We start from the raw sequence: 15,779 nt of genomic DNA on the forward strand, positions 1-15,779 counted from the left end.
CTGTTCCTTATGTTAATGCTGATATTTGTTTGGAACTTGAAGGGAAAAGTCTGTGTTACAGGAGGGGAACGGAAGCAGTGGGAAACCTGTGCATGTACGGCCTGTGTGCCAGCTGCTTTCAGGAACTCTAGGGTCATCATGTCCAAATCTTTGCTATTTTGGGCAACTACATCACAGAACCCCATTCATAAATTTCTCAAGTACCATTATAAAAATAGTTTGTATTTTTTTTTCATTTCTTTTTCTTTTCTCCTCCATTGCTGACTTGAACCTCAGGCATGCTTCTAATCCAGAGCGTCATCTCTGGACCATCTATGAGTGTTTTAAACATGAAGGTGGTTATATGTGCGCTTTATTTGTTCTTCATTTTCCTTTGGCTGTTTAACCACTCAAATAAGAGGAAAGGAGATAATGAAGGGAATCCATCTAGATAGCTTTTTAGCTTAAAACATCAAATTTCTTTCTTCATCTTCAGGAAAGACAAGCTTCTTCTCCGTCTTCCACTGCTCCTCACAGTCATTTTGCTTCCACTTAGATTTGAGTTCATGAGTTCAGAAGGAGTGATGAAAAATGTAAGCTGTATCCGAGGGGATCACTGCTGTTGCTCTTTGATTTTTACCAGAAATACTTTGCTTGATGTAATCTAGAATCTGCCTTTTTCTGAGATGTGCCTCAGAGATGGATAGTTGTGCTGTGATCTGCTGACATAGAAAGAAGGAGCCCTATAACGTCTGCAATGCTAGACAGAGCTACCATGTGATACCTCTGGAGAAGATTAGGAACAGCCTGTGTTTGAGCAGAAAACATGCCAGTTTTCTTAGAGCCTTGATGGACTTGCAAAGAAATTACAATCATAGGAAAGATATTTCTGTGGATGTTCCTTGAAATTGAGAAGTCCTGTTGCTTTTGAGCACAGGATGGCCAGTCAATATACTTTAATTCAAAAAGTGTTAGCCATGGGTTGGATTGGCACAGTTCAAATATGTGCTGTTCTATTTGGAGAACACCCATGCCACTACCAGATGTTCGCAGCTGCATTATGTTGGCAGCTTCTCACATCACTGTGAAGAGTCTCCAGCAGTCCATCAACTTGGAATTGTAGTTGCAGTAAAACCAGTCTCTGCTTGGTTTCCAAAGAACATGTGTTCAGAGGGTTGTCCCCTAGCTGTCATGTGAGAGAAGAGCTGATGTAGCGGGTGAGATTTTCTAGAGACCAAACAAGAAAAATCAGAACTGTTTTTTGGAGGGGACCATTATAAGGCAGTAGTATAAAGACTCAGAAGATTCTGAGCTGATGATCCTTACCTGTTTCAGTAGAGGGAGTCATATGTCTTCCCTGTGGACAGTAAGTTCTGTTTGTGAGAGGAGGTATTTCTTACAGGAGGTTAGGCAAGAGATCAGATTTAGAAAACAGAAGAACTGCATGACCATGTGGGGATTATCACGTTGTATTTGGCTACATTTCATGCATTCTGAAAAGTTTGAGAACTTCAGCGTCATTGGAACCTTTACGGAAACCGCCTTGACTTTGTCACCTATGAAGTAAGGAGAAGGCAGAAATGTCAGTAAATGGTAAAAACTATGTGTATCCTTCTGCAAACCAGAAGAGAGAGGCTCCAGCTTGAGAGCAGTCAACCCAGAGACCCTTGCTTTTGAGCATCATGCTAATGGTGGGGGCATTGAGGCATTCTAAGTAGCAGAAACTTGGCATCCCTGCTCAAGCTGACAGCAAGTTTTGCACCCGTGAGAGCTGTGACTAATAGGAGGTTACCAGCATGCCTATTTTGGTTACATTAGGTTCCTGATGAAGCAACAGGGCTCTGTGCAGAAGAACAGAGTTCTAAAGGTCATTGCTAAGTACAGATCTTTATTTTCTGTATTGAATCAATGTTTTGCAATTTGTAGGTTTTACAACTATTCGGTGTGGCTGAGTTAATTGCATACACATAGGTATATGCAGATCATCTCCTTTCCCTCCCTGTTTTCCTAAGGCACATCTCCACTTTGGTTATGCTGCTGCATTTCTGTATTTAAGCAGTACTCCAGAGTGTTTATTGAAGTGGGTATGCAATATGCCATCCAAACCTCTGGGAATTACACCATAAATTTCCAAAATAAATAGGCAAAAGGAGAGAAGTCAAACAGAATACAAGTACTAAAAAGCCTCAAGATTAGCAAGATAAGATCCTGTCTGTCAAACCAGCAAATAATTATTTCCCATGAAAAGCAGCATTTCAAATGCAGGATTTTTTTTTTTTTTTTGTAATTGTCTGATTTTGGCATTTGGCTTCCTAAATCTTGTTTAAGAGATCACAGGCCAAGTCCCTTCCAAGACCCTGAGGCCTGATTAGTAAGCAGAGAGATTAGCAGAAAAAGCAGTTGATAGTTTCTTGTCCAAGGGGGTCCTGATATGGTACTGTAGGAATTGCTGCACAGCCTGGATGTAGTGTTTTCTTTCAGCTGGCAAGTCATGTTCCAGAGTGACGGCATTAGTCTAAGCAGATATCTTCTCACATGAGAGCTGGCACTCTGCAGCTTTGGGCCTGGTCAAGTCTTTTCTCAGTTTATACTTGCATCAATTTTCATTAACATTAGAGCACCAAGCTTTCTACAAAGTACAGTTTTGTTGTGTACTTTAAACCTTTACAATTGCAGGGCATTAATCAAAAAGACTTTCTGTGTTCTCTGAAGTTTCCTTGAAGCACTTTGCTGAGCCACCTTGCCAGGAGTTGACTTGTAGTTTCTGTTTGCAGTCACTTGGACTTTGCAGGCAAGAATCAGCCCTGCAGGCAGGCAAGGAATAAAGGATATAAACTGCTGATCTGTGTTATAAATACTTCCTGGAAGAATGCAATTAGAGATGAATGATAATAAGAAAGAAGTCTTCATTTCATGTAAAGAGAAGGCAGCCTCCTGCTAAAATTAGGTCAAGAAAACAGACTCAGAAACTTGTTGCACGTTGTAATACTGAAATATTTCTTCAGATATCTACATGTTACCTGAAGGTGCAGTCACCATTCACTGTTTTACGGCACTAATATCCTTGAGATAAGTATTGGTGGTGTACAAAACTTGTATTTCTTCATCGCTGCTCGAGGAGCTTCTTTGAAGGATGCTGCTACTCAGGGAGATCTGACTTAGGGACGTGGCTTGGGTGGGGATGGGTTGGTGGGTTGGACCTGATGATCTTAGAGGCCTTTTCCAACTTTAATCATTCTATGATTCTATGCTTAGCTTTCTCTTACCAAGCTCCCTCCAATTTGTGTCACATATGCTCTCTTACACGCTATAAAGGCAGGCAATTCAATAGCAATAGTTTGTCCCACACATGTTGTTGCATCTCCTGTATGGCTCTCATATTGGCATGAAACAAGTTTCCATCTCTTGGAGAATCATCTTGTTTTTTCAGGCGTTTGTGGCCAAATGGGTCCATATTCTGACGTCAAGTCTGTATGTCTGCCAGAGCAGCTACTGAGAAGGTACCTTCATCTTGAGTTTGGGCTGAAGAGTGGCAGTATGAAAACAAAGAATTATGCTTAACTGCTTGGAATTTTTTTTAAACCACTGCAACTGATTCAAATGTTTAAATATCGTATGACTCCCAAATTAATGCGTTGAGCAATAGCTGATCCAGCATTATGGCACCTGTTCCACTGTAACCACTGTTGCTTTATCACATCACTTCACAGAATATTAACCAGTCATAATAGAAAATAGCAACAGCTATGTAGGTTCCAGAAACCCAAAAGGTGAGAAAAGCCAACGGTTCAAGGACATTACTAGAGAGCTATCTCAGTTAGATTTGAAGATAGTCAGAACTGCATCAACTTCATTTATATTTATTTACTTGCCCTCTATTCATTTCGATTCCATTGTTGGCATAATCACTGTGATGAGGGAGAAGAACGTTTTTTTTTTTCTCTTAAATGTATTTTAGATTAAACGGTGAGCCCTTTGAGGTAGTTTCCAAAGAGCACGAGTAATTTTATTTAAATAAATAAACAGAATATTCATGAGACTTGAACCTAGCTAGAAGAATGTGTCATGCTGTTTGAAAACTGGCTGTGATTACTAAGATAGAGTATATGTTAATATTGATAAAGCTTACAATTAGCAGCTTATAACTTATAAATTTATGGAATAGTAGATACCTTAAAAGACAGTATCCAAATAAATAATTGTTTCAAATATTTTGGTAAAATAAGAACTTTTTTTTCATACAGCATATTGTTTTTCTAAATACTTCAATGCCTGAAGATGTGCTATATTAAATTTTAATTCTGTTTTATTCCATTGTTTAGTTTTTCTCACTGAGCTGATAAACATTTACCAGATAACTGAATAGAATGTTTTCATTTTCTTAAAAAAAAAAAAAAAAAAGAAAGAAAGCAAATGAATTGTGAAGCAGAAAAACATAATAAAACTTTTGCTTTCTGCTTGCAAACTTAATCACACATGGAGGAAAATAAATTCCTCTTAAATTCTAGGATGAAATCTTGGCCCTCTCCAGATATCAAGATTACATCATTTTCAATGTCTTTGTCAGGAAATATGAAAACAAATAATGTTTTCTTTCTTTTTTTTTTTTCTGTGTATCTGCCTTTGTGTCACATTCTGGCTCTTGGCAGGAATCCCCATTTCCTCTCTTACCCAGGGTATCTTCAGACAGACTGTGGGCTATGTGGGCTTGATGCATGGGTTTTGGTCCACTTCATGGTTGTGTTTCATTAATGTCTCATCACCTTCTGGTCATCAGTTCTCCTAGTGACACCTTGTTCTCTACAGGGAGCAGTACGTTTTCTGTGCACTATAAATAAAATGAAAGCATTTTTTGGTGCAGCTTTACACTGTATGGTCCAGGAGAGATTCATGCTATTTGCTTGCTGCACTATAATGGAACAGCTAAATTTGGGAATCAAGAGAATCTTTGTCTGCAAGAGAGAGGCACTGTTTCAAACTATATCATTTCCAGTTTATGCCCTGGTGAGTCCAACATTTACACTTTTCAGATCTCAGTATTGAGAGCATGTCATAGCAAAACTAGTGCCTGATTGCTGGTTCCTGTCCCAGCTCTTGGTCTCTTTTCATGGATGATTACTGAAAGAATAATGAACAAGACAGAAACAGCTCTCTCTTTTTCTATTTATCTCACTGTTTTTGAGATAGAATATTGAGTTACAGTTGCCCTTCTTTTGTTCTGGTTTCATTAGTGCTTATTGTAATTGTATGACATTAGAACAGTTGTTTTGTTGCTGCAACACAAACACGTAGGAGCAATTTAGGAATGAAACCTGGAGCTGGGAGGTTGTGCTGACCACCTGTAGCACCCCAAGAACACTCCACGCTTTTTTGAATCTGCTTCTTAGCTTTTTATAGTCAAAACAGATTTCTTGGCAATTTCCTCCTCTTTGATCTTCTGCAGTAAAAGTGGATTGACCAGTGTTTCTTTGAGTAACTCACACTCTTTGATGAGTCTGCTACAAGACCTACAGGGCAGCAGTTTAGGCTTAGACTAGGTCTTGACTGCTTGCTTGATGTGAGGATGTAATAGATAGCAAAGACCATCAAAAGCTCATTAAGGAGGAGACTTTGGTGAGTCTGGGCTCAGTGCTGCTGTCATGACCAGCTTCCCTGCTGATGGCCAAACAGTGAGGAATGCACACCTCTGCTCAAACGTTTGGAGTGTGCCTTTCATCTGGGGGTCTTGACATGCCTTAACAAGGGTCCTGGCCCTGTACTTGCTCTTGCCAGAACTGAAGGGAAGCTGGCTTTGCTCAGATTAGTTTTCTACTCCAAGAATTTTGCAATTCAGAACAGGACTATCAGGAGTACTAAGTGGGAGTATCTGTAGCATGTGCATCCTCAGGCACAGGGTAAGCTTGGGGCAAGACTTGGGGCACCTTGCTGGAGGATCAGCTTCCTTGTGGCAGTTAGATTCCAGCTCTTCCTTAAAAACAAAGAGCTTGCTTGGTTGCAATAGGGACTCCTTAGGTCTTGTGCCTTTGGCATGCCTAAACTTGGTTTTATTAAGTCATGGGACTGCATGGGAATTCTCTCAGGCAGAGTTAATAGCATTTTTTCTCTCATTCTTTTGTGTTCACCTGTCTGATGTGAGATAGGCAGGTGATTCATTCGCCTGTGAAACTTTGCAGTGGATTGATTGAGTTGATTGCAACGTTTCTCTGCATCCAAGTTAAATCTGCAGGACCTTAATGCTCGCTAAAGCCTGGGCATATCTTCAAGCTTTGTTCAGCATACGATTATTAGTTCTATCACCTGAGGAAAGGCAACTCAAATAGTACAGAGCTGAGGCTGCCCTAGGCCCTGGCTGAAAATTGCCTACTGCCACCTCACTATCAAATCAGCTCCACCTGTTCTGACACACCCAAATAACATGTATAACATGGAGCTCTGCCATATAGAACCTGACTCCACCCAGGCTGACTCAGATGGACAGCCCTTGGCTCCCTGAATGCAAGTGTAGGGGAACTACAGCTGCTGAATGTGGTGACTGTAGTCAAAAACATCCTTATCAGGTTAGCCAAAATCTTCCAGAATATTTAGACTCATTATGAGGTCCAAGGAACTGCAGCATCTCAAGAGGTGCCCTGTGTATTTTAGAAGCTTTGTTTCCTACAAGAAATCATCAGCTGCTGTGAGTCTTCATGCCTAAATCTATGTTATCTGAATGCCCTTGTGATGTTGATAAATAGAAATTTAAACAGAAGTGTTGATGTTTCAAGATTAGAAATTGGAAATCTTTTGTATCAAGAACAGCTTTCCTGGTCACTGTGCTATGACCTTGGTCCGAGGCTGCAGCCTGTGAATGATACCTTTAGGATAAACCTTTTAGATCTCCATTTTTAGTATCAAGAGCTATTTTTAATAGTCTGGCAAGGGGAAATACATGCAATACTTTAAATATATTTAAATATCTTTAAAAGCTGCGATAAGAGCTTAGATATATGTTGTCCCAATGCACGCCGGTACTCTCCCCACAGTATCTTCAGTAACCTTTTCCTTTCATCTTAGTGCTCTCACTGGAACCAATTGCCTTCCCTTAGAGCATACAAACTAAAAATAATTAGCATCATAACCCTTCAAAGCATACCTGCCAGCATCCACGGCAGACAATTGGTCTTCCTTACGTAATGCATCCTCCTGTTCCCACAACATGTTCGAGGATGTGATGTTGCAGAATACATCCAAGGAAAACATCAGCAGGTGCTTTGGGAGGCAGCAGTAACTTCTGTAAGAAAGAGAGGTACGGTCTTCAGTTCCAGCACGTTTTGGTGAATTATGCCAGTGTTTCTGTTCTCATGAAAACTGGTTGAAACACAAAATTACTGCGAAGATTGTTCCATATGTGTATGAAAGTTAACTAGAAGCAGAATTTTGCTCCTTTTGTCTATTTTGCAGTCAAACGCTATCAAATTACAGAAATATGTAAATAACTTATAAACTAATTACGGTTTGCAAAGAACCGATCTGCTTTATACTTGAGCGTGGCCTCAATGATGCTTTTCCTGGAATAGCAACAGTAGCAAATCTGAAATATTTTTCCAGTGTCTGGTAGTAGAAGAGTAAGTGTGCTGGATTTTTCCTATTTTAGAAGTATGTCTGAAAACAGATGTATGTAATAAACCATGAAATAGTTGTTAGTAACTGGAGGGAAAAAAGTGCACTCTGTCTTAGGTGGGTGTATGGGAAAAGGCTTCCTGTGTTTTTTGTTTTCATAAAATAAGATTTTCCAAGGTCTGCATATCTCGGTAGGATAACTTCTGTGACTCCCAATACAATTTATATTTGCTGGTCCTTGAAAATGCTTTTTCACCCCAAAGGTTCATTTTTCTATCATCACATTTTTAAGGTAATTGGCTCTCAGATTTCACAGGGGCTGTATCAGATCAGGTGTGTTCAAACCTGGGGCTGTAACACTGCAAACAGCGCCAATTAATCTTTATAAGCGAAAATAGAAGGGCAGAAATAGAGATGATGCCATGGTTGTCCGGCCTTCTTTTAACATGTTGCTGATAATAATAGATCAATAACTTCAAAGCTGTGACAGCCTTCTGGGAAAGCTGCAGCCCCATTCTGGAGAACTGCAGCTGATCCAGTACTGAGAAATGCGCCTGAGCCCATGTTTGAAATAATCCTGCCAGGAGCGTCCTTTCCTTCACCCATGTGACAGGGGTTGGTTTTCAGGCTCCCAAACATTGGATGCACTGAATGGGCTCGGCTGTGTAATTAGGAGTGCTAATGAAGTTATCAGCTTCAGCTGTATGGAGACCGCCCTGCTTTGGAAATATTTCTCTTCTGGGGAGGAGGCTGCCCTTGGAGCCTCATTTGATATCACCCTTTGATTTATTAATTTATTTTTAATGAATTGGATCGTGCCCTCCTTTCTGTTCGCTTCATTAAGGTAATGCTCTGTGCAGACCCAGGCTGTGGCCAAGTTCTAAAATAAATGCAGAAGCGCTGAGATGGGTAAGTTCCAGGGTGTCCCACTGAGTGGGGTGCCACAGGACATGAAAGGAAGAGGGAGTCATGTCTCGGGAAGGTGTCGACACAGCTGAAAGTGGTCACCTTGCTCAGGAACAAGTCGGCTGCCTCTTACAGCAGCCCTTTGCCTGCTCTGTTGGTGGCACTGGGACAGCCTCCTGTGCTCTGAAGTGGTGCAGCCCGAGGCCATAGCTGGCTGCCAGCAGATACAAGGGGAGATTTGCATCACGTGCTCCCAGATGTGGATCTAATCTCCTCTCAACTCCCGGACCTCGAACAGAACAAAAGTTCAGGACGTGTATGAGCACTCCTTGGAGAGTGCAGCGGTTCCTGATTGGGATGTTGGGCTCTGGCCAGTGCCTCGTAAACAGGTGTCAGCCTCCCAAAAAAGCCCTCCCCACATGCCAGCAGCGGGTATCCTCGCTGGCATGCCTGCAGCAGGATTTAGTGGGTCAGGAGGAATGACCCATAGGTCAGCAATGAGGCGCGCTGCTGGGCTGGCACGCCTGAGGCTTCCTTGACATTTGCCTTGCCTTATTTCTCCTGAGGACGAAGCAGGGATTTCAGGCTCCAAATCTGACCAGTGAGCCTTTCAATGTATTGAGTGTGAGATAAAGAAGAGGAAGAAGTAATGGGTGAGTTGATTGTGAGGGTTTGTTTGTTTGATTTCCAAGCATTAACCTGTAGCTTTGAATTTGGGCAATATGGGAAGTAAAGAAATGGATGAGGCTGTGCTGAAGGAAGATTCTGCTGCTAGGGGGCAATATATATTAAGCAAAAACACACTGAGAAGTTCTCTGTATCTGCTGAAGTTTAAAAAACACAAAAGCCTCCAAACAGAAAAGTACCCAGTGTTTTGGTACACTGGTATTTCTTCTTCAGAAAAAGCATAGTATAAACAAAATATGCAACTTACATATATGTGTGTATATTTTTCTACTTTTTTAAACAAATATTTGTGTGTGAGTGACTTTCCTCTCCATCACAGTGGGATCACTATCAGGTTCAGAGACCACGCACAGCACTTTTCCATCACAATTCATATGAAAGAAATGCCTTCAGTTTAAGGGATCTAAAAGCATTTCAGAGGCTGCTGGGAAGAAGTGGTGCTCTGGCTCCTGGCTCTTTAAAACCTCAAGCTCAAGGGACATATCCTGCATGATCCTCAAATTTTCTTTCCAAATTCAATCAGTACTTATATAAAGCAAAAAGACAACAATCTGGACATTAGAAAATCTTAAATCACATGGTCTTGTAACTGTCCTGCTTCTTCCTTATTGAGAAACTGGGACGGCTAGCTCAGATGTCTTTATGACTTTTTGTTCTAGCCACTTTCTTAATCATACTCCCTAAAAAAAGAAAACAAGAGGAGATAAGAGATGGCTTCAGCTTCGTTGTGGCTTTCATGTTGAGCGGTGAAATAGTTGTTCAGTTATTTAAATGTACTCAGCCTTGTTTTAGATCTAGAGCCAGATGGTTCTGTAAAGCTACATTGTGAGAATGCAGTTTTCCATTTATTTTCTTACTTAGTGGTTATAAGAGATTATTACTATGATATTCATAGGGTAGTTGATCAGGGCCCAGGCTGGTAGTGGGAAAAATGCATCTATTTCTCAAGCAGATTTTCAGTTCTCGTTCACCTGATCACTGAAGTTCAGCGAAGGAAGAGGCATTGTCTAAATGTACAGGTTGCAGCATAGTGTGCCAGATTTCAGAGGTAGAAAATTTGTTGTTAATTAGAGTTAAGAGGAGCTTGCCTGAGGATGTTTTGCAGCTGCAACTGAAAGTTGAAGCAGATGTTTCCAAGTATTTTTTAGTAATGTTATCTTGTTTCCTGTATTATTCAGAATGAGATGCTCACAGGAGATTCAGGGGCAGAATTAATTGGAACAGTAGTGTATATTTGGCAGGGTTTTTTGAGATTCATACCAAATACTGAGAAATGACAAGATATCTAAAGGAGGGGGCTATAAGAATGAAGGGGACAGACAGCAGAGTCAATTGTGATAGGACAAGGTGAAATGATTTCAGACTAAAATGGAGAGATTTAGACTGGATATAAGGAGAAAGTTTTTTACAATAAGGCTGATGAGGCACTGGCACAGCTTGCCAGAGGGGTGATGTGTGTCCCATCTCTGGAGACATTCAGGGTCAGGCTGGATGGAGCTCTGAGCATCTGATCTAATGTAGGTGTCCCTATTCATTGCAAGGGATTTAGACCAGGCAGCCTTTAAAGGTCCCTTCAAACTCAAGTGATTCTATAATTCCGTAATAATACATAATAATGCATAGAAGTGTTAGGTCGGTCTGAGTTAACTACTGTCTTGAAATCCATGGAGTTTTGAACACCATTGGCTGTGGAAAGGGAGGGAAGATGGCAGCTCTTTATGTGGCTGTGCTGAAACATGTCAAGCACTTCTTCAAGACTGCTGTAGCACTTTCTGGTTAGTAATAGAAAAGAGTGGCTTAGTCAGTTAGAAGGCAGCAAAGCCAGCAATTGTAAAAATAATCCTCTTCTTTCAGCTCCTGACAAAGACATTAAGATGTGAGTGTAGCTGAGTTAGGATGCCAACATGCTTTGTGCTCTTCATTTTGTGTCTGCTAACTTGCCATAAATAATTTAGAACGTACATTTAATTTGAGATTAAATTATTGTCGTTATTTAATATGATTAACTCAAAATACAGACTTAAGTTTTAAAATACTGTGTCCTGTATCGAAAGATGTTCTGTGACAGAATGCTTTGACCTCTGCCAAATCAGCATATGTGAACTACTCGTAATCCCTGTGCATTTATAATTACCAAAGTGGCTTGGATGGCTTTACTTAGCCTTAAATCCTGACATCACCTTCAAGCACAGAAATCAAACGTCTTGTAATTAAGATTGTATCAGTGGTGTTCTCACCATTTCTTGTCTTTTTCCAGAAGTCACAATTAACCAAAATTTTATGATTCATTGCCTACCTTAAACACTTATTCTTTCAGATATTGCCAGGCTACTGATGCATAAACAGAAAAGTAAATATATGCTTGCGGACAGCTGATTGCTTGGGCTTACACAATAGCACTGAATCATCGGAGTAGGTCTCCTTGCTCTGCACTGCAGACTTAACAAATACAGTTGAGAAGCTGAGCAGAGCACAGAGAGTTTGTTTGGGCTCACTGAAACTTGTGGTTTTCCGTTCCAAATGTTTTTCATCTTAACTGTGGTTTCTAATCTGGTGCTTTTCAGTTCACAGACCCATTATAAGGTACGAAAAATATTTAGATACAATAAGTCAGTAATCGACGCTTCACTCCTCATGGTCTTTGTGATCTGGTGGAGTACCTAGGTTTTATTTTCTACGTGTGTCAGAAGAGGAGGAAGGAAAGAGGAGTTCTGTAGCGTTAAGCTATTGTTTCTAGAAAATTATTTCAGGCATTCTTCCAAATCCAAATGTAGGTAGCTACGTGTAGGAAGACCCAAAAGTTGCTGTATTATTATGTGAGTATTTTAAAGCTAGGGGGAAAAAAAAAGAAAAAAAGAAAAAAGAATATGCAGCTGATTACATATGTATAAATACTTGAGTGTTCGTGAAGTTTGTGGGTGCGCATGTGTATGGTGGAGAAAAACAGAGCAGAGATGTGTAGGGACTTGTTACTGTCATGCTAGTTGCTCCCATTAGGCAGCTGATTTTTGTGTGCATTTCTGTATTACCCCATAAAAAGATTATTTGGATATTACAAATTGTTGTGATTTGCTGAGTTTGAGGATCCTGTCCTATGGTCACAGGAGTGATCTAGGAGATAACTATTTCAGAATTTTAAAGGAAAGACAGGGATAGCAGCACATACGTGCAGAGATATGGGTGCTACGTGCTGTGCACATGCAATACATGAGGATAATTGCTGCCCAAGCTCTGTGCAAAGGTTATGGTGTTAAATGGTCAGGAGTGGGGAGGATGTGGATACCAGACATCAGATCTGAACGTTGCAGTTCCTAGGAATGCCTTGACCACCCAGGGAAAACGTGGAGCTTGTTAAATATTGCTTGGGACAGCAGATTTCCTAAGTACAGGGACTGAAATGAAGACCCATAAACTTATGGGAATTGCTATTTCCAGAGAAGCATGACTGATGGTTCCAGAGAATCTTGGCTTTCTTACCAAGTGCATTTCTCTTTATAACTGATAAGACCAAAAAGCACCACACCTTCCACCTGTGCTGCAGGTGTTGCCCATGCTAACTTCTGTCCACGTGCAGGCTTTGTATTTGACTTAGCTGAGCTTCCTGAGGTCACATTTTTTCAGCGTGTCAAGACCTATGAAGTGGCATCCCTACTCTGCACCTTATCAGACATTCTGCATCCCATGCCTTCCACAAACCCACTGGGGAATTCAATCTCCCCTGCCCTCCTTGCCATGCCACCTCTGAAGCTCCAGCAAGTTCAGACAGGTCATTGGGTGTAGAGCTGCATCCCCTTAGACTAAGAAAAAGCTGGCTAAAATGTGATGGCTTTCCTCACCTCATTCTAAAGTTAGTAGGTAGAAAGGGAGTATTTCTCTAAGGGGCTACTTCTGTCCAAGGCCCAGAGGCACTGTGCGTAATGTGTATGGTTTTGGCTGATCCCTGTTCCAGAGGCAGAGCATTGGACAAGCTGCAGCAACAGATTGTTGCAGCCTAGCTGCTAAAATGTGCTTCTCTGCATGTTTTTCTTGTTTGTCTTTGGGGGAAAGTTAATTCAGTATCCTCTCAAGGCTAAATTCTAAAATTCTTGCTTTATCTTTGCTCCTTAGACAAGCAAATCCTGCTCCCAAGGGGTTTGGAAAAAGGCATAGCTCTGCAGTATTTTGCTTCAGCGTCAAAGTGAATCAGATCTTGGAAAACTTTGCCTTCCATTGCATGTATCAATGTACATATGCAAGTGATGGTTTATTTTTCAACAGTTAGCTGGTGTTTCCATTTGTAGTGAAATATATACATGAAATCCTTTAAACCACCTATAGAGTTAAATACTAAGTAGGAACACTAAGGGTGCCTGGCAGGGTAGGACTGAGTAAACCTGATATTCAGAAGACCACGTAAGTGGAAATGGTTCATCACTTTCTATGCAGTACATATACTTGAGGGAAAGTACACTTAGTTGGTGTGACAGCACCATTGTGGGGATGTCGGGGAGCATTCCTCAGAGGAGGAGGTTGAGCTCAGGGCCATGGGCTCCTGAACCAAGCAAGGGGTGGGTGGGAGCCCTGCAGGGAGGCTCATTGGCAGCTGAGGGCAGGAACAGGATAGGTCTCAGCTTGGGTGGCTCTGGGAGGAGCAAGTGTTGGGATTAAAGTGTCTTGATGAAGTTGTTCCTTTTCCTTTCAGACACAGACAGTGATTTTCATGGGGTGGATTTTCTGCCTGACAGCCTCAGTGAGGTTCCAGACGAGACAGGCATGAGGGTGAACAAGAAATACTCCTGCCTGCCTGCTGAGGAGAAGGGGATTCACATCATCAACATCCGAGCTATTGAGGATATAGGATATGACCAGCATGAAAGCACAGTGAGTAAAGGACTTGCCAGATGTGCAGCAGCTGGCATGCTGTGCTTCTTTCCTTACCTTATTCCAAAATGTTCTCTTTCCTTGGAGGCTCTGCCAGTCTCCCCCCTTCCCTTTTGGGGGTGCAGAGGAGGCTGCTGCCAGTCACAGCACCTGCTCATTTGGTGGGCTTGGTGCTTGGGTGTGTGGGCTGGTGAAGGGAAGCAAGGGATCCTTTTTTTAACTCCTAGCCTAAAAAGGGGCTGGTTATTCTCAGAGTAATCTGTCAGTAAGGCTGTGGCAACCTTTAAATCTCTGCCTACGCTGAGCAGAAGTGTCCAAAATTGCATGCGAAAACTATTGTTAGCAGAGGTAATGTTAAACAGTTTGTAACGCACAGCAGAGGTTTTTTCCCATAGTCAGATTTCTAGCGTCATTAATTGTGCCTCAGTTAAAACTTTTTATTAGCAGTTTTAAAGGAAGTTAGTAACATAAATGCACAGCAGGATTAGGCTGGCTGTGTCATAAGCGCATAAAAGTAAGTTTATTCAGGTGAAGGAATGGAGGTGGAGTGAGCTATGTAACAGACCTTGCTGGAGAAAGATTCACCATAAAAGCAGTGCTTGATTCATTGTGCTTATGCTTAATTAGAGTTGAGTGTGGTGGAATGATTCTGTCAAGACTGTTTTGAAACTGAGATGCCCTTTCTTTCTCTCTTCTACAAGCAGAGGTTTGGGCCATGCGTGGTCTTGGCTGATGCACCTCTCCACCTCGGTGGCCTACAAGAATCTTGCAGTATTAAATATCCTGCAAAGACTCTATTTACTTCTTTAAATCGGGACAACAGACTTCTTTGGAGTCCTTTGGCTCATCCCTTTCACAGTGCAGTTGAGGTATTCTTATCGTTAGGGAATTTGTTGAAGCTTTTGTATGCACAGTGCAGCAGACTCTCCAAGGTCAGCCAGTCCTCAAGAGGGTGAATTTTTCAACAGGTTCAAGGAAAAGCAGAAATTAGTATCTGTTAGTACTTTGGTATGTCTCTATGGTTATCCTGTCCAGTTTTCAGGCAGATGTGTGAAAATGGGGCTGTGTTTTGAGACTTAAGTTTCTTGTGTCCTGCAGCACTGCACAGCCACCCTACACACCATTAGTTCAAGGCAGTAATAAAGCCCTTGCCACCCGCAGGTTATGAGGCAGCCTGAGGTTTGATAAGTGGGGAGAAGAGTGGTGAACTCAGCTAGCAAGGAGCCCACTTCCCTGGCTGCAGTCCATGGGTATTGGCTGCCCTCGGCACCCAGCTGGCTCCCTTCAGTCTGCATGGGGGCTGATCTCTTTCTCAGATGATACAAACTAGCAGCAATAGATAAAAGAAGTGAGAAATGTTTGCACATGATATCAATCTATCTGTCAGAACCAAAACACAGATGTCCCAGATGGAAGAGGACAGATGATCTTAGTGGCAATTAACCCTCAGCGGAGACAACCAAAGCTACCCAGTAGCTGACTTATGAAGCAGTGTGCTGGGAATTAGATTAAATCCCAGTCATTTTATCTATTTACTTCTGGCCAATGAAATCCCGGCCGGCTATCAGGAAAATTGCAAGTGTTAACTTGCAAAATTGTTTTGGGTGAGTAGCATGTGGGGGTTCCTCCTGCAGGCTTGCTGCCTGAGGTTAGGTCTTGGTGTGCTCTGGTAAACCAGTACTTGATACCAGGCCCTGGTCTGCTTGGTGCCCATTTGACTGTGCACTAATTATTCTTCTCCTTCCCTC

General features: G+C 41.7%; 1 protein-coding gene across 4 annotated transcripts in view; it reads left to right on the forward strand.

Moving 5' to 3' along the window:
• The window catches only part of ANO1 (anoctamin 1), a 73,108-nt gene that overhangs the window by 18,064 nt on the left and 39,265 nt on the right, over window positions 1-15,779 (forward strand). For all 4 annotated transcript variants that reach the window (XM_040701776.2, XM_004941530.5, XM_421072.8 and 1 more), the window contains exon 2: window positions 13,853-14,031. In XM_040701776.2, the coding sequence (XP_040557710.1) occupies window positions 13,853-14,031 (179 nt within the window). The remainder of the gene's footprint in view (window positions 1-13,852; window positions 14,032-15,779) is intronic.

Source organism: Gallus gallus, chromosome 5, assembly GCF_016699485.2.
Source record: "Gallus gallus isolate bGalGal1 chromosome 5, bGalGal1.mat.broiler.GRCg7b, whole genome shotgun sequence".
Classification (NCBI taxonomy): domain Eukaryota; kingdom Metazoa; phylum Chordata; class Aves; order Galliformes; family Phasianidae; genus Gallus; species Gallus gallus.